Here is a 20729-nt window from a genome sequence, read left to right as displayed (position 1 = left end):
AATTTTACAAATATAAAATCTGAAACTAAGCATATGCCAAGCTATAAGAGAAATATTTGGTTAAACCGTATTATCACACAAAGTTAGCAACTGACACCAATATAGCCTCTGAAAAGCTAGAAATCTGGAAACCCACCAGGAAACGAAGGCGTAATCAGGGTGAGATCCTGTTGTCTTTTTTAACCTTTGGAGAAAATTCATGAAAGGAGTTGGAAAGCCTGGAGGACTTGCTCTGGCTCCATACTCTATGCTGACCGTAGGATACAGCTTAGTTTATGACTGTGTCCTGCTCCCCGTCTACTCTAGCAAAAAGCAGTATTTATAAGTCACATTGCACACTTTCTTATCTTTTTTATTGGTGAAGCTGGGACTTCCAAAGCTCGAGTAAGCAGAATTTTGTTCTATGCCACTAGCATATTTTTCAAGTAGGAAAAGGAACACAAGCACAAATGCAATACCATCTTGGGATATACAGGAAAAGATACTTCATATAATCATGACCCAAAGGATACTGTAGAAGAAAAACGCACATTTAAATGCTTCCCTGAAAAAAGGTTACACCACAGGGTGTGCAAACCAGATATAATAACTACCATGAAAATATGCGGGGGGTGGGGCGGAGGGGATGTTCTTTATTGGTGGATGCTCTCAGATGCTATTCCCAGAATAGTATTTCTGGAATCTATACAATTAAAGAGCTAGAAGACATAAAAGAATTACACAAGTGCTTTAAAGTTACCCTCAGGAGAAAACCTAACATTCATACCTGCAATATTGACTGAAGAGATAAAGGTTGAAAGCACTGCTAGAGTTTGAGGAGTGTTTTCAGGGAGATAGTTTCCTCCCATCAATACGAGCCCACCAACTGCAGTCAGTCCTATTCAAAAGAAAAAAAAGTGTTATGAATCTTAAAAGGCTCTATACCTATAGCAAGTTTCCTTTCAGCTGCCAAACAGATACCAGTCAATCAAATTTTGACCCTACTCTACACATTACTATTTAAACAAAGACTACCATGGTCTTTTTCTGCAATACAAACATGTTTCAAAAGAAAAAAATTAGTACAGGAATATAGTTTTGAAGTACAGTGCCTCAAGCACAGAGTCAGCCGCCGCATACTTGTTTGATACAAGAAACTTTGCTTTTAGCAGTTAAAGTAGATCAGACTCGTGACCTGTCACATATATACACACAGATACATAAAATCTTACATATTTACAGAGTTACGAATTTTACAGGTCACTTAGGAATTTTTTCTTTTTCCAACCCTCTCAAAACACGTAGTTTGAGGAGAGGAAAAAAAGAACGCAGAAAATATGAAAGACAAGTTATTTTCAGGGCAACATTTTGAAGAGATGGAAGGAAAGATGTGTTCTGTGACAGGAGAGACTGCAGCACTCCAAGTAAAACAAACTTTAAAGCAAACAGGTTAGGAGTGAAAAATTACTTATAAAAATTAAAAATACACAGCACCATATTTGCCCTTCTTTTGAAAAAACATCCTCTCAGAAAGAGTATGTTTCAGGTGTCCTTGCTATTTATGAAAGTAAACTCAGACATGCGAAGTAGTACTAGGCGCTCTGGCATTTTAAAAGGCATATCAGCAGACTTATGTCTAAAGTTTGAGTAAGAAGAGCTGTGCCTACTTCAAATAGAAAATAAGCAGTTGTGTGACAGGTACTTACCTGAGATAGCATTAGTCACTGACATCAGCGGAGAGTGAAGAGCAGGAGTCACACCCCATACCGTATGGTACCCTACTATTCCAGCTAGGCCAAATGTCGTCACCATTTGCGTGAAAGCATTATTAGGAGCTACAATGCCCAGTCCTAACATGCTGGCTAAGCCTGCAAGAAAAGCACAGTAACACTTTTCTGTAACTTTTCAATGCTTTCTTACATTTAAACTCTGTACAACAGGAATCCAGTATTGAGCTAAAAGCAAAATGGAGTTTTGTGCATGGACTTGTTTCAGGATCAGCTGGATCATCTTTGTCAACTACAAGGCTCTTTCGGTGCTAGTATTTCTTTTACAATAGAGAACAAAACCATAAATACAATACACACATCTTTGTTATGCATGCACACGAAGCAGCAAAGATACGTTTCTACACCAACACTGAATCCTGTCACTCTCTGTTCTGTAGCAAAAATGTGGAAGAGCCACAATCATGTTGAGATACTACTTGGAAAACTCAAAGCGTGCATATGAAACACAGAGGTTAAAATTCAGAATACTCAATTCATTAATTACCTCATGCAAAAGTTCTGGCGAACAAAGAATATCAAATGACAAGAAGAGCCAACATTTATTTGCCAAGACAAATGTCCTATTCTCAGTATTCAGTAGATTGTGGGCATTTAAGTCTCATACAATACATTGAAGTTTGAAGAAAGCAAAGGCATTGAATTGATTCTGCTGCAAAGTATGGGCACAGTCCCTAGCAGGAGTCCTTCAGAATCTTAAGTATTTTAATGATATTTAAATAAAGCCAAACATACATACATGCACACAGCATGAGTCAGCACTATTTGAAATGTTAATACTTTTGGTTAAATTTCTAAAATTTTATTTTCCCCTCTCAAAAGCAATTATTCACTACACTGAGTTTGCACTAGGATACATCAGCCAATCAACTGCTCTCCCAACTAGTTATTAAATTGAATGAGCAAGATGACGAGTCACTTAAAAGCACTAGCCAAATGAGGAGCACTCTACACTGATTCTCCAACTCTGGAAGTTGCCTACCTGCTGTGTATACAGATGCACTAGTCATAGTTTTTCTAAAAGGTGTAATAGTAGCTGCTTTTTCCGCCTCCAGCTCTGCTACAGTCTTCTGCTTCACAGGGGCTCCTTGAGGAATGTTATTTGGTGGAGGTGCTGGGAAAATCACCTTGCCATCCTGACAAGAGATATTTACAGTTATCCCTAACATCGCAGATGCTTTATAATTAGAGGAGCCTACTCTTCTTAATCCTGCAACTCAGATAAATCTTAACATCCTACAGCCATGCTACAGGAACATCTTCCTTTTCTGCATCAGCAGAAGTTTGCAAGGCTGAATGATCAGTACAGCCTGACCAAGTCAACCATACTGCTTTACACATTTTTCAGACAAGATTTAGTATCGGTGTCCAAGAGCACCTGGTGGAAACACAGCACAGGGCTTGAAAGAAGGAATCAAAACAAAAAGGTGAAGTTCCTTAAATGGAAAACGTTTATGGAAAAACAAAACAGGGTCTTAGAAACAGCAAAATCTGCTACAGATCTGAACTGTAATCAGAGCCTGCCCAGACCTCAGCTAGGTACCAAGCACAATGTCTCACATTTCTTGCTGTTCTCCAGGCCCCTGGAGAAACAACTGGTGAAGCTGTCAGACCTGAGATGTACACACTTCAGTGTTCTGGGAGAGCTGGTCAATGCAAGCTTCCTCCAGAGTAGATATCATAAGCATCACAAAATGTTGGCAATATTACACAGCAAAACTCAACAGAAATTAATCCTTTAACTAAACTGCAAGTTATTATTTCCTAATAGTTGCAGGAGGAGAGTCCATACTGGTCCATGCCCTAAGTTTGTACTTTATCATTTCCTAATAGAGCTTAGAGTATCCTGCATATTCTAGTTCCACCATTTTTTTCTGAAGTTACTCTTATAAGAACAGAAACATGTATTTATTTAAAAGAAAAAAAAAAAAAAAACAAAAAAGAAGAATGTTTTTCTGGTCCTGGTAATGTTTCAAACATGTTTTAAATAACAATGCTTTTATCACATGAATACAACATGCAAATTTAATCTTTTTCCTATTTTTCCATAGCAAACGTTAGGTATTTGTTTAACTGTGACAAGACGACAAAAGCAAAGAGGCTTCCCTTCACAAAAATGGACAGAGGAATATTCAGCTGAATACAAACACAATTGTCCACAGTGTCTACCGAGCCACATCTGAAGTCTATTGGCAAGAAGTATCTTTGAATGCATTTGAAAGAGACAACACTGATAAATGTAGAAGTATGTACTCACAAATTAAGAAGGGAATATTTACTAACTTACCTTCATGACTACAGTTCCTCTAATAACATGATCCAGAGTCCCATAATCAAATTCATCTTTTGGATCAAAGTAGAAGTTTTCTTTGTCAGGACTAATAGCCTTTAGGAGTTTGATAATATTATTGGAATACAGAGTACTGGCCTGAGTAGCCATTCTGCTAGGCAGGTCTGTGTAGCCAATGTGTGTAACACCCTGAAAAAAATTCAAGTAAAACATTAGGGATTAGTTCAACCTCTGAAGAAGCAGCATCTCTTCCAATATATCCTCCTGGAAATACATATCCAAACTGTTTCACTTATTTCTGTTTTTAACTCCAGCTAAAATTGTTACCTGCAGCTCTAACATTATTAAGTCAGGGGAAGATTACTCACAACAGTTATAGAATTCAACCCAATCAAATCCAACAGCTTAAACGCTATTAGCAACAAGCCTACACAGACAGGAAGATGTATTGGTGCACAAGCTTGTCCTCTCCAAATCCTATCATTCCCTCAGAGCTTAGCTTCTTAAAGCAACCAGGTAACAGATTATCCTGCTCAATGCTTGGCATCTTCTCAGTCCTTCTGCAGGGCAGGCACTGGAGGCAACTTTCTATATGACAGAGGAGTGAAAGGAACTTCCTCAGAGCTAGCCAGCTAGCTGTGCAAGTAATATGCTCAGTTCCCATTTATGTAAAGATGTAACATAATATCTCCACACTGTTTAAAGAACAAACATGAGTATACCTGGCTATCAGGCCCTTGAGCTTTTGGAAGGTACGAGAAGCTGAGGCTGGCATACACTCTTCATGTTCAAGCAGGCTTGTGTTAAAACACTGCTCCCGCAACTTAGAGCTAAGATCCATACATGCTTCCAGGAACTCTGGCTTCTTAATGCAATGCTCCGGCACACTGCTAATTGTTCTGCACTGCTGCTCTTTTCTACAGCTCAGTGCCAGTACACTATATCCAGAGGTAATATTCCTCTGACTAAAAGCACTCCATATAAATTCTTCATGCAAGTGTCTGCTTATTTCTGTTTTACATACTCCAATTTCAGTTTTTAAGCAATGACATCAAAAGCCTTAGAAAACCACAAAGCCAAATACAATGCATGACTCATGATAGACTGACACACAGCCGTGCTTATATTAACGACAACCATGTCAGCAATATGTCCTACAGGCTTCCCTAGTAACAGCATTATGTCCTTACATTACCAAATAACAACCTTGGAAATCTGCTACTTTAAATCTCATCACCCAAATTTCTGCAACTGCTAGCAGATTTCTCACAAATACCAAAAATAAAACCCAAAAATCAGAAAAACAAGCTCTCAACTGAGCCAATGAACACTGGAGCAAAACCAAAGTAGTTAGTTCAGTCCAGGGCAAAATTGCTTACTTTAATGAACGAATTCATGCTACTCCTAGTTTGTGTTACAAGTGGTTTGGACACTCTAGGGCAGACACACTCATGTTGGCAAAGCTAAAGACATACAAAGACAGCACTCTCCTGAAGCTGAAATTATACTGAGCTAAGCCTGAGACTTCGCACTGAAGTAAACAATGACACAGTCCGAACCTGGTTAGCTTACCCATGACAGGGACTGTTAACCTCCACTTGTGGGAGGTGATAGGCAAGTCAAAGAAGCTATTGCTACTACTGTCTCGTTAGGTAGACCAAGAAATAGATATCAAACCACACCCTCAACTCAGCAGAGACAAATCACTGGACTTGGAAGTCTAAGTAGCAACACTTGCGTACTCAACAACGAAACTAACACTATGCAAAGGTGTTTGTTTCTTTAAAAATCTTCAACTTGTTATACATAGAGATGACTAGTGACCAAATGCAAATCTAAAGGAATACTTAAGCCCAAATAGCAAAATTAGCCACTAATTTTCAGTATAGTTTACCAAACACAATATGAATTCATCCAAACTGCAAATGATCTGCAGATTAAAATGCTCACCTTATGAACATACATTTCTCCAGGCTTTGTAGTCTCAATGTTTCCTCCAGCTTCTGCAGCTAAATCCACAACAACTGAACCTTCCTTCATTGATTCAATCATATCTTTCTTAAACAAGATGGGCGCTTTTTTGCCTGACAAGACAAGGCATAGTAAGTTAAACACAAAATATGGCTTTTTACCTGTAGAGCTCAGGAGATTTCTCCCCTTCTCTCTCTCTCTCTCAATCTTATTTTTGTGAGCAAAATTTTCAAGTAATCAGTACCTAGGGTGAAATGTCACAGAAGGTTTATACAGCCAGAGAAGAGATGCTAGAACATCTTGCTCCCAAGCATATAAAAAAGGTATGCATCGGCAGTCTACCAAAGATGCTGGCAAATCCAATTTTGTCCTCAGTAAACTGACAACATCCAATCTTACAATTCAAGTCATAACAAAAAAAACCAACCAACCAACCAAACAAAAACCCACCACACACCACATCATAAATTATTAAAAGACAAATGCTGTGCAAAACCTAAGCTCTACCTTACTATGCTTCAATTACAAGACAGTACTGTTTCAACTGAACTTGTTTCAGTGCACAAGCTGGATGGCAGAAGTAGCAGTGATGCAATAAATATGCAAGAGAATTATATATTCTTACTTTCTTACTATCTACTCCTTGTTTAATAAGAAAACATGATGATATTGAGTCAAAGACTGCTAGTTTGTGAAAACAGAAGTAAAAAAAAAAGCACACACATTAAAACCAGCATTTATCAGGGAAGGGAAAAGGTACATGCTCACACAGACACAATTCATTAACACCTCTGTTTTCACTGCAGGCACAGCTCCAAAACACGCCAACTTACACATAATAAAAGAAAATTAGCATCTTCCATATAGAACATACCTGGAATAAGCGCTGTAGTAATGATAATATCAACGTCTTGACACTGCTTGGCAAAGAGTTTCATTTCAGCTTCAATAAATTCTTTGGACATTTCTTTAGCATAACCACCTTGTCCCTCCCCAGATTCCTTTAAGTCTACTTCCAAAGGCTCAGCACCAAGAGACTTGAACTGTTCCAGAGCTGCAGCTCTAGGAAAAGAAAATTGCAGGGGAAGAAACAATCACTACTTTAAATATCCACCACGACTTTTCTGGTCTTTTTAGTAGCAGTCTTCAGACAAGAGATCTAAAACTTATTCTTGGATGAAGGAGATCATAACTGAAGCCCTCAGCTTTCTGTATTTAGTGAAAAAAGTAAGTGCATCACTAATTTTAGGTACCTAATGAAAATACTTGGATAAGGAATGAAGGCAGCCTACCGTTTCCTGTACAGTCATCAGAGTTGCTCCAAGACAAGTCTCAATGCTGGGAGCTTAACTGTTGACTAACTTTGCTCACCCCTTTCTCTTGTCATGACTAGGTAAATCTACAGCCTAAACTTAGATGCCTAAGACAGGGGATAAATACACAACATGTGGCTCTGTCTTTAATCTGTGAAATGGAAAATACTACTAACTCTTATTTTCACAGAGAAAATTGTCTTTGGGGGTGGTGGTGGTGTTTTGTTTTTTTTGACAGTTATCCTGTAAATCTGTAATTTATTTTGCACCATGTGATATCACAGTAAATAATGACACTAAATTTCAGTGTTAGGTGAACATTCGCAACATGCAGAGGATTTAACACAAACATTCTTGCACACCAAGATAAAAGCATACAGGATGTTTAACAAGGGAATTAAAAGAATCTGAGAAGTTTTAGACAGATTTTGATCATGCTGTTAAGAAAAACAAACTCTTTCCAGTTTGTTTTAAAGCATATGCAGATTCTCTAACAAACCAAAGTAAAGGTTTTTTCATATTGCACATTATAAATCTGGAGATATATTAACTTTTCTTCTTTCATACTAGATATAGCTAAGTAGCACTAGCTATCACTTCTGCATGAAAACAAATATGTATAAGTAATGTTAATGCAAAACCAGTATTAAGCACATACAAATTCAATACAAGAAGGCCATTTCATAGGACAAACTTTAATGAAGTTTGCAGTCCCTGTAGCTATAAAAAGAAAAATGTTTGTGCTCTGTAATCTTCCCGAGTCTATTGCTCTAAAAAATTACTATGGCACAAAATAACTCTTCCAAACATAAAGAGGAGACTCGAGGAAAGCAGCATTTAGAGTAGCTTCAGCTGCAGTTTCTGTTCTTTCATCTTGAGTTTCTCTCCTTCAGCAGATTAAAAGAAGTGTCTCTTCAAAGAGTTCCTAGCTGGCCTCTCTGGGATCAGGAGAGTAGAGGTGAATGAGACTATGCAGCTATGAACCTGGATCAAGCCAAGCTATAAATGACATCATAAAGATTACTTCTTTCCTGTTTTCCCTGTGTCACCAAGAAGAACAGAGACATGGGATTCTGGATAAAAGCCCTAACTTCCTCATTTTCATAAAGCAATGATTTTTTATTCTTATAGTTCTGAATTATGTAATGAGAAGCACTCTTTGGAAGGTTTGGTTGTTTTGAGGTATAAAGAACAGAGGAATAATGATGGTATAAAAATGGTAGCAAAGGAATTGTGACTCAGTGCAGTACAAGTGCTTTCACTGTCATACAGCTACAAACTACTTAATCTTAAAATAATTTCAGATTGCTATTACCATTTTCACACACCTACCTAGTATCAAATCCACGAACCACTGCACCCATCGATTTAGCTGCTCCTGCAGAAGCCAGGCCAGCAACTCCTCCTCCGATGATCAAGACCTAGAATGATACCATCATCATGCTTGGAACATAAACTAAAAGTAGAGCTGGTTAGAAAAGCAGCAGCATTGTATGGCTTTCACACCTGCAGACAGGTCTCATTAACCAGCCATTTAAACAAGTTACCTTAGGACACAGATCCCAAAATTACTTTGGTAAAGCTGCCCCGTGAATCTAACAGTTTAAAAACTGTAACTCCTAACTTCACTTATCTGAGAGCCAAGTCATCTGTAGCTAACAGTTTATGCAGGTAAGTACAGGTTTTCTCCTTAATTTCTCATATTTTTTTTTCCTTGCCTAATTCTAATTTCATTTCTCTTCAACCCACTCCACCTGCAATTCCAATTAAGCAATCCCTTCCATCACAGCCTTCAACAGACCAGAAATCCCGGCATCTCTGATCCATCCATGTATAGCTAGTCTGATATTTAAAACTAAGCAAACTTAAATAAAACTTGAATTGTTCTATTATTCCCAAAAATACAACACTACAGGTAGTGAACAAAAATTCGTACAGGAATCACTATAGGGATTTCTAAAGTCTCTAGAACTAGCCCCAAGGCAGGAAAAAAACCTTTTAACACCGTTTCAGCAGTGGTTAGCTGTGCTCAGGAACTCACATACTCTTCTGCCACAGTATCTGTTTAATTGTACATACCTTTGCTGGAGGAACTTTACCAGCAGCTGTGATCTGACCCGTGAAAAATCGACCAAAGTGATTTGCTGCCAGTACCACAGCCTTGTAACTGTCAATTAACGACAAACACATATCAGTATTTTCCCAGGCTCAGTACAATTCCATTCATGACAGCAATCAAAAGGATGAACATTTGACCATAGCATGCGTAGGATAAAGCAAGTTTAATATTTTACTACTGAGCACAACTTTAATGGCCTTTGTTTGTATTTCTTGCCTTTTTTTTTTTTTTTAAATAATGGAATGCATTTTCAGACAGAATTTTTGGACTGCAATATAATGGATGTCCACAACTATTCACTCTCTCAAATAAAATTTTACCTGAATAACAAATGCATAGTTTGCCAAAAGTTAACTTTGTGGTCTTGGAAGCTACCTTCAAAGTCTGTAACCTGAGGCTTGTTAGGGAAGGAAACATGAACAAGCAATTGCAAAACCCAGAGTAGTTTGGCAGTAAGCTCACTTAGACAAGTAAGCACACATTCAAAAAAGACACTCTGACCCTAACTCTGCAGAGCTGTATGGCTTACGGCAAATGGCTTAACCTTGCTCCTTCTTTTGTCCTATCTGCTTTGTAGCCACCCTAGAATGACTGGCTGAACACCAAGTTAACATCAGTACAGCTATCTGAAAATGCAGATTAATATGTGATTATGTCTTTTCTTAACAACAGTGCACGTTTTCTTGCATTTTTCATTAACAGTGTTGTGGTTCAACAGTCCCATTCCACTCTCTTTCCTGTCTCTAGCAGGGGCATATGGAGGTCCGTATGCCATAAAATTAGTTCAAATTTGGAATACAGCTTGTAGAGTTTACACCTTTAAATACATTATGAATTTCTGTATTTTAGTAAAATTACACAGAATGAAAACACAGAGAAGTAACCAAACATGTATGTGGATGTATATTGCTGGTGCTCAGCAGCCTTCTCCAAGGGTTATTATGCCTCACAGACATGATTTATGTAAAAAGTTTAAAAAAAAAAAAAAAAAAAAAAAAAAGGCAGCAAAGAACCTAATAATAGAAGTCAACTTGACGACAACAACATTTTAATTCACTACAATACCTACAATACCAGTTGCAAAGCATGAAGATGCCTGAGAGTATTTGGTCTTTTGTTTATATCTGCCATGGCGATTGCATTCATACTGAGTGCTGTCTGTGTTAGTTAGCTCCCAACAACATCAGATCCCAATGACAGACAATCTGTGTTCAAGCTCTCTTAAGGATATCCTTGAGCCTGCTCTGGTCTAGTTCAGACCAAAAAGGCACTAGACAAAGCAGTCCAGGAATTCAGAGAACTGCCTTCCATTTTGTTTATTTATTTATTTTTTAAAAAGCCTTGCTCTGATCAACTGCAAAGCTGACCATAAGCAACTTAAGAAGTTGTTTGGCACCTCCAATAGCTTCATCCTGCTTGAAACAGCTGCATGAAAATAGAGATGCAGAATTGTTTTAGAAAGACCTAATATCAAATACATAGCTTTTAATCCAGCTATACTTACTCAAGCTGGGGGGAAAAAAAAAGAAGAAAAAGAAGTAAGATTCATACCCAGCAATGTTGGCCATGGAGCTAAGTGCATCATATCCCTGAGCAATGGTGACCCGTGGAACCTGATCCATAGCCAAGACAGTAGTTTTTTTTTCTGCAAGTTTTTTTAGGAGGTCTGGATTTTGTGCTGGGTAGATAAAACTAATCAGGGTAGCCGCCGTCTTGAAAAGATCTGCCTCATGTACACCTAGAGCCGAGTTATATATAGGAGCCCTCACCTGAAGAGAGAGAGAAGTTTCCAAATTAATCAGAGGAAATAAATAAGAACACACTCCCTTTCTCCCAGCTTGCAGTCTGTCCATTCCCCTCCACAAAGTATACAAGGAAGGAAGTATATCAAAGGCTGTTTACACTACTGAACTGAGTAACCGCACTTCTTAACTGCAGTCCACATATTAGAATTAGCTCTAGGCAGATTGGTGACAGGCCAGTAATAGTTAGTACATACCTTCACAAGGATCTGATGGCTTCTAACCAGCAGTTACTGGCTTTATGAGACAGCTGCCCCCAAACCAGCCAATTTTCAGCAAAATGATTACTGAACAGATGTGCCAATTAAGCTCTACAGGCTAAGAATCACTAATGAGGTTGCAAGGCACTATTACATACAGGGAATTTCAACCGTTAAGTCCAGCAGATACTCATCTTGATCTGTAGTCACTTCTTTTGAGTTTCTTACTTTTTTCCAAAAAGAAACTTACTTAAAAGGGTTGTTCACAAACTAGCTCACAGAAATTCTATGTTCAGTCCTGACAGGATAACTTCAAATACAGCAGTTAAAGGAAGCCTCAACATCAAGTTTAAGGTCTTTTTCTTTTTTTCCTTCAGGACTCAACACAGTCTAATACCTCTCAAGAAACTTCACTTTTAGCAGATCAGCTACAACTCATCTAGTTACAAATACTTTTGAAACACACTGTTGCTGTGCAATTGGGGGTGTCTGACTGAGAAAAGTTATAAACTTGCATCTTCAAAATTCTAAGCAACGCTCTCTAAAGAGTAAGTTGAGTTCTATGTTTCTAATTTTGGAGCGAAAGTTTCTTAGAGCTGGGATCTTATCTGATTACAGTCCAGAACTAGTCTGCCTCACTCTAGAAAACACAATTCCTCCAAGGTAGTTAAAAACTTGGTAAGAAATTTTCATCAATTTTTTCAATGCTGCCACTTACTAGTTTATTACTGTAGGTGTACAACTGAGCTATAAAAAAAAAAAAAAAAAAGACAGACTAAAATCGAATCAGAACTTAGAATGGAAAATATTAATTTAAAGGAGCTTACTTACTGAACTTTCAGCAGACTATTACAAAAAATTGACCTATATGTTTCTCCAAAAAGAAGGTAATAGGAAATATATTAATAAAGCAATTACTTTGACAATCAAATCAGAAGCCAGGACTTCCTTGGTCCCCTGGATCTTTGCTCCAACTTCTCTGTAATGGTCATCAGAAAATTTGGAAGCTTCTCCAGCACCAGATTCCACCACAACATTGAAGCCTTGTTTAACCAAGGCTTGAACTCCAGCCGGTGATAGAGCCACTCTCTTCTCATTCTCAAATATCTCCTTGGGGACACCTACAGTCAGCTGTTTATAAGGAATTCCTGTAAGAGTGGCAAATAAGACAGCATTAGTTGCACTGAAGATTAATGAACTGAAATTAATGGCACTCTTCAGTGTTGTACAGACGCATGCAGACTTGTCACACTTAGCAATTCTCTCTCCTAAGGGATAAGGAAGCAGAATATTATTTTCTAGCAGTCTACATTTCCTTAAATTACACCATCTTGCTAGAGGTCCCTGTTCCCTCACAAATCAGCAGGTCAGCAAAATCAGCCACACAAGCAGTAACAAGTGTTTGGTGTAATTCATACCCATCTGACTTTATGCAGTTCTGATTGTATAAATCAAAATGCCAATTACACAATACAGTGTCCTGGTGATACCACATTCTACCCGGGGGAAGAAGAATTTAAACCCCTCCTTACTCACTTCAACTTTATTGTGAAGAAATAAACAAATGAGCTTGAACAGCTGAACTGCATTTTAACTGAACACGTTTCCAAATTACAGTTGTCTCAGATCACTATTCATGAATATAACTTACATACCACAAAGTACATTGAAAGGCACAACTACATCAATAAGGTACTCCAAGAGTTACTACAGAAATGAAAAACGTGAATTCAGGAGTAGCTGAAGAACAATGGAATATCCATCTACTCGTTTGTTCAATTATACTTCTCTTCAATGTTACCTCCTTGTCTTAACTTGTTCAAAGCTCTACTAAACAACATCAGGAAGCTGCAGAAGCTGTAATTTATCAGCTTTAGCCTAAGGTTTCAAATCACAAACGTCTAACTTTGTTCGTGTACAATTTGTGGGCTTCCAGTCTAGTATCTGAATGTTAAACTTCTCTGATCCAATCAAGTATTTAAATACATTATTTATAAATACACAAACTTAAGCAGAATAATTGTGTATCAAACTACCACATTGCTCCAATTATACTAGACAGCATGCAGTCCAGCACACAGGCCCAGTTCTGCACCGGCTTTCACTGATGTCTGTCCCCAATTTAAACCTGGATTGTGACATTTATACATGAGACACCTACACCACATATATATTAATGAAATATAACTTGAGCAGCCTAAGCAGTCACTCATATTAAAGATCAAGCGGAAAAAAAAAAAAAAAAAACCAACAACAAAAAAAAAACCACAAAAAAAGACAACAGAAAACCCCAGAAAAAACAACAACAAAAAAACCCAACATACCCCCCCAACCACCCAACCAAAAAAAAAAAAACCAAGAGGAAGGAGCAGGGTAAAAGGCTTGCATTAAATTACAAATCTGATTTTACTTTGGCCACCAAGACTGTGTACTGTACTACAAAAATTGTACCAGACTAGTAATGTGTTGCACATTTCAGGAAGGCCTCCTTTTCACTTTTTTCCTCTGTTTGTTTTTTAAGATAGAAACAAGCAAAACAAAGCCAAAAACATACCATACTATAAGAGCTTTGAGGAACTGGATTATTTTGATATTTTAAAATCTAAATCTACCTATGAAATAAAACTGGGAGTGTAAGGTCCTTAAAGTTGAACATCTGAAAATGTTTTAGATTAGCAACTCTGTATTGTATTTTCAGAACATTATAAGTTGATAGTATCTTGAAAGTTGTTAAGAACTGGTACTTAAATACCTACCTGTACTCATCAGTCTCTAACCCATTAAAAAAATTGAATGAACACATTCAACATGAAGACAGAGTGAAAGATTACCAAAGAAGTCCATAACTTCTAATTATTTTTACCTTTTTAATTTTAGCTTTCTTTTTGAAATTAAACTAATAAAATGTAACAAATAGTCTGAAGACGCAAGTGTTTTGACATTTTATATGATGGAGAACATTTAAAATTCTTTAGCTTACAAGACAAAAAGCAAATTCAGAAAAACATGCTTTAAAGGAACGTGAAGTCACAACAGGAGCAACAATGCAGATCTAACACAACAGACTCACAAAGGTAACAAAGCTTTGCAAAGATTTGCTTCATCAGCATACACATCTAAACATCACCACGCAACTCAGGGCATCCCTATCACAGCAGCATTAACCACCCGAAAGCTATGGTAACTTGCTGTCACTCATACAAACTACCCTTGTCATTTGGAAGAGAACTTTCTCCTCACCTCTTCTCCTAATTACTACACAATAAAGTCCTGCTTCTGATCTTCACTAAATCAACTCATTGGAAATTAGCTCTCTTGTCTGTTAGAAGCAGCAAGGAAGCCTAGGAAGCCTAGAAGATTGAAATTTATTAGAATAACAGAGACCAATCGTAATTTCAGAAAGGAAGCAGCTCTAGGATTGAAGGCAAAAAGCTCTTCAAGGAGCGCTGACAAAATAAAAACTGGACTGCTACCCTCCTTTTCTCCTTTCAGAAGTTTTTGCAGCACACAAATGCAGAGGAAGGAAGGAATAAATTACAGCATACAGGGAATGGAAGGATGACCGCAAATTTAAAGGCACACAGACACTTGACTAAAGCTTATACACTTCTCAAGCAAAAGATTTAATTTTTTTTTTCCAGCTCCTAAGGCCCAAGTTCAAATGACAACCGATGCTTCTGATTTCTTTTTGTTCAATTGCTTTTGTGTGGGTTACCAAAGTAGAAGAGTAAATGGCTAGGAGGGATGGGACAGAACATGCAGTTGCTATACGGCAAACGTGTTTCCTCATGTCTTTCTTTCACATTGTTACATCTTGCATGCAATAAAAACAGGTATAACTTTTTCAGATAGAAAGTACTTTAGTCTTATTTAGTAAGGAGAATGATCAGAGACCAATATTGAAGACTATGCCCTCCTCCAATGCTTTGGGAGATCAAATCCAAGATAAACATTCAACAAGTCTCATTTGCCTCTCAACTTCTTTTCTCCTCTGTCCCACTATCAAATTTCTAGCACCCAGTGAATATAAAAGCAAATGAATACAGAAGCAAACAGATGTCAGTTTGGCAGCCTTTAGCTGCAGCAGGTATAGGACATTTTTCAAGCAGACTACCCTGAGGTATCACATCATTCCTCACCAAAAAGGAGCAGATGTCTACAACTGCAAAGCAAAGATCTCTTAAAACTTCAGGACAGGGTACGAGAAAATACTGTGTTTGAAGGAAGCTATACTATGAGCACAGATTTCGCTTGTTGAACTCAGTAATTTCATCAAGGTCATTTGTTTTGAAAGGTTGAAATCTAGAATTAGAAACTTAGGATCTTGATTTAGGTTTTATTTTGAGAAAGCACATCTGCTATCCTTGCCATGGGTTTAAAACTGCATGAAAGTAAAGCTTCCAAGTTGCAATTCTAAGCCTCCATGTCAGATAATCTCTTTAAGAGCTGCCTTGAGTATGTTTTAGTAACTTACTACTTTATGACATCAAGAACATTTTCCAAAAACAGACTGATATACACATACCTTGAGCACTTTTTTGAGTCGAATGAAGATTTTGAATGTATTGTTCATTGAGTAGGAGATACACAGTACTTTTTCTGATACAAAGAATCAACACCAAAAGGATTCTGCCACTATTAAAAGTAGAATCATTAAATTTCACAGACCTTAGAATCGTAGTATGGAATGTACGTAAATTAGAATTTAGAAAAACTAGTAAGAAGCCACTCTTTTTCATCCCCTTAACATAATCTCAACTGTGTGCTTTGAATATGTCCTCGTTACAATCTCAGACTTCAAGTAAACAAAATAAGTAGGTAGTCTACATCGCCAAGCTACAGAAATCAAACAATTAAAAATAACTATAAAAGTTATTTTCTCCATTTAACTTCCATCTACAGACCCAGTGTTTAAAGAAGATCCTAAGCTAAAACTATCAAGAAAACTCAGAATATTATTTGTAGAGAAACAGAGAAAAATACAAGTTTTTATCTCCTTAACCTGATTTCAGGAAGTAGTCTGTAGCAAAATTCTATCAACAAATATCAGAGACTGACTTATAGAAAAGAGAAAGGAGAAGTTTTGGTTATATGCCACATGTTCTGGGATGGGAAAACAGGATATGTAACCTGCCTAATTTCTAAGTTACTCTAACATCAGCTTTAAACAAACCATCTCACCTGTTCTGAAGATGAGGACATATTCCGAAGAACAGCAATATGACGTTGGCAAAAAGAAAAGAAAAAAAAAATGGTACAGAAGATTAAACAAACACCTGATCCCTCTTCCTACATAAGCAAGGAGATACAAAAAACCCAAGAAAATTAAAGGAGAATATCAATGGTTTATAAATAATGCACAGCTTATCTAGAGAATTAATTGACAGTAAACTGTTATAGGTTTAAAAGTTCTGTGAGATTTAGAAAAAAAAAACAGGAAATTTTAAGAAAGAAGCATCAAAATAAAAAGGACATTAAAAATCCCAAGAGAGGGAGGGGTAAAAGTCACAGAGCTGTAGGACAAACCAATCTGGAAGTATATTGGAAACCTCAGAGTTGGTCACTCCATAAGCACCTTTCCCAGGGCTTGGGAAAGTTTTGCATCTGTTTCTGAAGCATCCAGTGCTAGCAACTATTTAAGACAGGTGACAGGAATACTTGTTTACTCCTGTAGGAAAATTCCTATGTTTCTAAGAAACAAAGAAAATAGCAGCAAAATAAATAGCAATAAGAAAAGTATCCACCCTCCAAGTTTAGTTTTCAACTGACTTCAAATCTCTTCACTCCTCAAGCAGCTGTTTTTCTTGTACATGACACATCCTGCACTAAATGAAAGCTAATCTGAGAGGACGGAAGTAGTAACTACAGGCTTAAGAAGAATTACTGTCATGCTAGCCTTTTCAGAAAACTTACTCTTCTTAGTATTACAATGTCACTATAATCAAAGATAATTTCTAAAAGTAAGAAAAAAATGTAGTTATTTTATATGCTGTTAAATTTTGATTCAAGAACGCTTAAAAAGTATACATAGGCAACAGTACTGCTACTAATTTGTCATTCAATGGCTGTTTTGTCCTTGATTTGTCCTCTACTGAATGACAAATCTCATGTTACCAAAATGAACTATAAGGACAGCTTAATTATCAACCAAAAGACTTATCAAACTTATAATTCTCAGCATTAAATAACCGCATTGCATGAATACTACTTGCCCTTAAATAAGGGCTTCCACACGACAGATCTGAAGGGACAGCACTGACTGCTTAAACACGACACTAATCAGAATTCTCTGTCCTTGTGGAAAAATTTCTGAAAAGTGATTCATAAAAATAAGAAAATGTACACACACACACACACACACACACACACACACACACAGAGACAAGCATACCTATTTCAGTAAAACTGAAGAGATCTTTCAGTTTCATGATCAAATTTGTGGTCAAAGTCAAATACAAAGATTGATTCTAAACTCAAACAACAACAAGGGCACTTACCTGGGACATTTGAGAAAGAACTTTGAACCCAGTTTCCTACGTCCCAGGTTAACACTCCCAACCAAGGGACAATGTGTCATATCAAGACAAGCAGTTGCCTCTTTTATTCAGATACTGAACACAGAAAAATAAATTTGGAGCATCACAAATTCATGGGATGGCAAAACAATTACCTGACCAGTTCTGATCAGACCCCAGATCCCTGGGCTGTCAGTCAGAGCAAAGAAATTCAGGTTTCACCATGCAACTGTGGTAAAAAGCCATGTGATACAGATTATCAGGAGTCCTCGGAGTAAAGAAATTTTTATTCTCATCATGTCTCTTCAGAAGCTCCAAAACATTGGGTCACCAATTTGAAAGGACCCCAAAATGCACTAGCCACTGTTAGTATTGCCAGAAATTCCATGCAACAAAGGCTTCTCCGAGTTATACAGTCTAAATCTTATGTCCTGTGTTTTCACAACCAGGCACTTCTATTCACAAACAGCACTACTTTTCTAATACTCCAAAATATTTAATGCAGTTACCTACTGTGTATGTTTGGAAGAACGGGATGTCACATGTACAATCAGTCTGACTCTAGACATCAATCTGTCGCAGACTGAGAAGACCCTAGGTCTGCACTGAACCAGGGTCTCTAAATTCCTCCAGGGAGACATAACCCATGCAGGATAATGGGTAAAAATATCATTAAGCCAGCTTTACATATTCTCCAGTCTTCTAGCTGTCAGGCTATGTACAGCATAGGATAGAGCAAAAAAATGCCAGTTCTGATTTTCATATGCCAGGCTCACATCACAAACTGGAACCAAGGATGCCCTCATTCCCTCCTCTTTTTTTTTTTTTTCCTGAAAATACCTGAACCTGTCCATTATCCGCACCAAGACATAATTAGTCCAAATATACCAACAAACCCTACACGTGATGATGTAGATCAAAAGTTCTTCAAGGCAGTACAACATAAGAGTTCCCTGAGCAAAGTTAAGAGATTTTTTAGATGGGATAATTACATCTACATACAGTCATGCTTCCAGATGCTTTCTTTGCGAGAGCGGTATTTTCCCCTGCATGCACACAAAGAGTTGCACTACCAAAACTCATGGGGAACTGAGGCTTTTAACTAGAAAAGCATTTGTTTAAATACTTCCCTCAAGCAAGGTAAATGCCAGCAGGAGCTCTGACCACCTACCCTTGAAAACTATTTGGATTCAAAGTATTGATAATAAGCACCAACACCTCCTGGATAAGTCCTTTAAAACCAGCATAGAATTGTACTGCAACTGACACAAGTAAGCTGCTGATGTGATTTAAGTGTGTTCTGACGCATATCTGAAAGACAAATTCAAGCTAACTTCATGTTTCAAAATAAAAGATTATTTACAGTAGTTCAATCAATTTACCTGGCTTTGGAGCTGCCTGAGACCTGAGCATCTGGTGGGTTCTAAACATCCGCATGCATGGCATCTTTGCAGAATGCACCTTAGCTGGTAACACATTGCCAAAAACAGGAGCAGAGCACCCACTAACAGCAATACGCAGAAGGCTCGCCATTTCACCCAGACCTCACAGCAGACTCCTTGCCACGTATGGAATCCCCGCTGCACATGTAAAAACAAAGCAAGAATAATTAATGACACCAGACAGAAGGTATGTAAACTCGGCAGCTTGAAGTCCGTAGACTGCCAGTAGCCATGAGACGATTGTTTCTCCCCACCTTTTCTTTCTAGCTAGAAACCAAAATCAACTTTTTCTAACTGAGTAAGACAACTACCAAGCTAAAGGAACAAGTCAATGGGAGGACTGACATTACAAGTTGACCTAGAGATCATATTTCCGTGACTCAAGACGGTATTCTCTTTACACCATTGCTCTAAACAAGCAACTCTGACACGTGAAAATCTCCCACCCCCCAAAGAACCAGACAAACAATTCAAACCCCGGCCGGAGCTCCCAAGGGAGTTGCCCTGAGCGGGACAACAGCTCTCGGGTGCTCGGGGGACATAGGGCGGCAGGCACGCGGAGCGGGACAAGCCGAGCAGCGGGGAGCGGGCAGGGGAGCCGGGCCACCCTCGCTAGCAGGCGGCGGAGGGGAAGGCTCCTCGCCCGAAACCCCGCCGCCGCGCAGTACGGCGCCCTGCCCTGCCGTCCCATCCCGTCCCCTCCGGCCTCCCCTCGTCGCTGCTCACGGCGGCGGCCCGCCGCTCCCCGCCGGCCCGCCCCACAAGGCAGCGGCCCCGTTTCGCTCCCGCCGCTATTTATAGCCCGCGGCCACTGACTGACCTTGGGCAGGCGGCTCGCCCTCCGCCGCCCAGGCCCGCCGCCGCAACGGCCGGCGGCAATCCCGCCCGCCCGGGGGGAAAGCCCGCAGCCGCCACCTCTCCGCTCCCCGCCTGGGAGCGCTCCCGGAGGCCCCTTCCCGCGCCACCTGCCTTCCCCACACGTCCTTCCTCCCACACGTCCTTCCTCCCGCCCGCTCTTCCTTCCCGCCGCTCCCGGGCGCGGCGAGAGCGGAACATCGCAGCCGCCTCCTCCTCAGCAACGGCCGTCCCCCGCCCGCCCGCCCGGGCAGAAAGCGGAGGTGCCGCCGCCCCCGAGCCCCGCGCCCTGGCCCACCGCGCCGCGGAGCCCCGCACCCACCAGCCGTGCCGCCGGCGCCGGCCCCGCCGCGGCACTGACCGACCTTGGGGCGAGGCGGGGCGGCGGGGCGAGGCGGGGCCGGGGCGGGGCGGAGCGGGCGGACGGACGGACGGACGGCCCTTCCCGCCAACCCG

The 20729-nt window shown here is 39.3% G+C and overlaps 1 protein-coding gene across 1 annotated transcript in view; it reads right to left on the bottom strand.

Annotated features, from left to right (window-relative positions):
• NNT (nicotinamide nucleotide transhydrogenase) overlaps positions 1-20626 on the bottom strand; it is a 43915-nt gene extending 23289 nt beyond the window's left edge. Inside the window, exons 1-12 of the mRNA XM_082336414.1 lie at positions 20596-20626; positions 19359-19556; positions 12380-12609; positions 11011-11228; positions 9420-9507; positions 8673-8761; positions 6902-7089; positions 6007-6140; positions 4054-4245; positions 2749-2902; positions 1686-1847; positions 767-877 (exon numbers count right to left, since the gene is read on the bottom strand). Of these exons, the coding sequence (XP_082192540.1) occupies positions 767-877; positions 1686-1847; positions 2749-2902; positions 4054-4245; positions 6007-6140; positions 6902-7089; positions 8673-8761; positions 9420-9507; positions 11011-11228; positions 12380-12609; positions 19359-19509 (1717 nt within the window). The 5' untranslated portion in view covers positions 19510-19556; positions 20596-20626. The remainder of the gene's footprint in view (positions 1-766; positions 878-1685; positions 1848-2748; positions 2903-4053; positions 4246-6006; positions 6141-6901; positions 7090-8672; positions 8762-9419; positions 9508-11010; positions 11229-12379; positions 12610-19358; positions 19557-20595) is intronic.
• Between the last annotated feature and the right edge of the window lie 103 nt (positions 20627-20729).

This window comes from Platalea leucorodia (genome assembly GCF_965183815.1).
Source record: "Platalea leucorodia genome assembly, chromosome: Z".
Classification (NCBI taxonomy): domain Eukaryota; kingdom Metazoa; phylum Chordata; class Aves; order Pelecaniformes; family Threskiornithidae; genus Platalea; species Platalea leucorodia.
The sequence above is the reverse complement of the archived record's forward strand: the minus strand, read 5'-3'. Positions and strand labels throughout refer to the sequence as shown.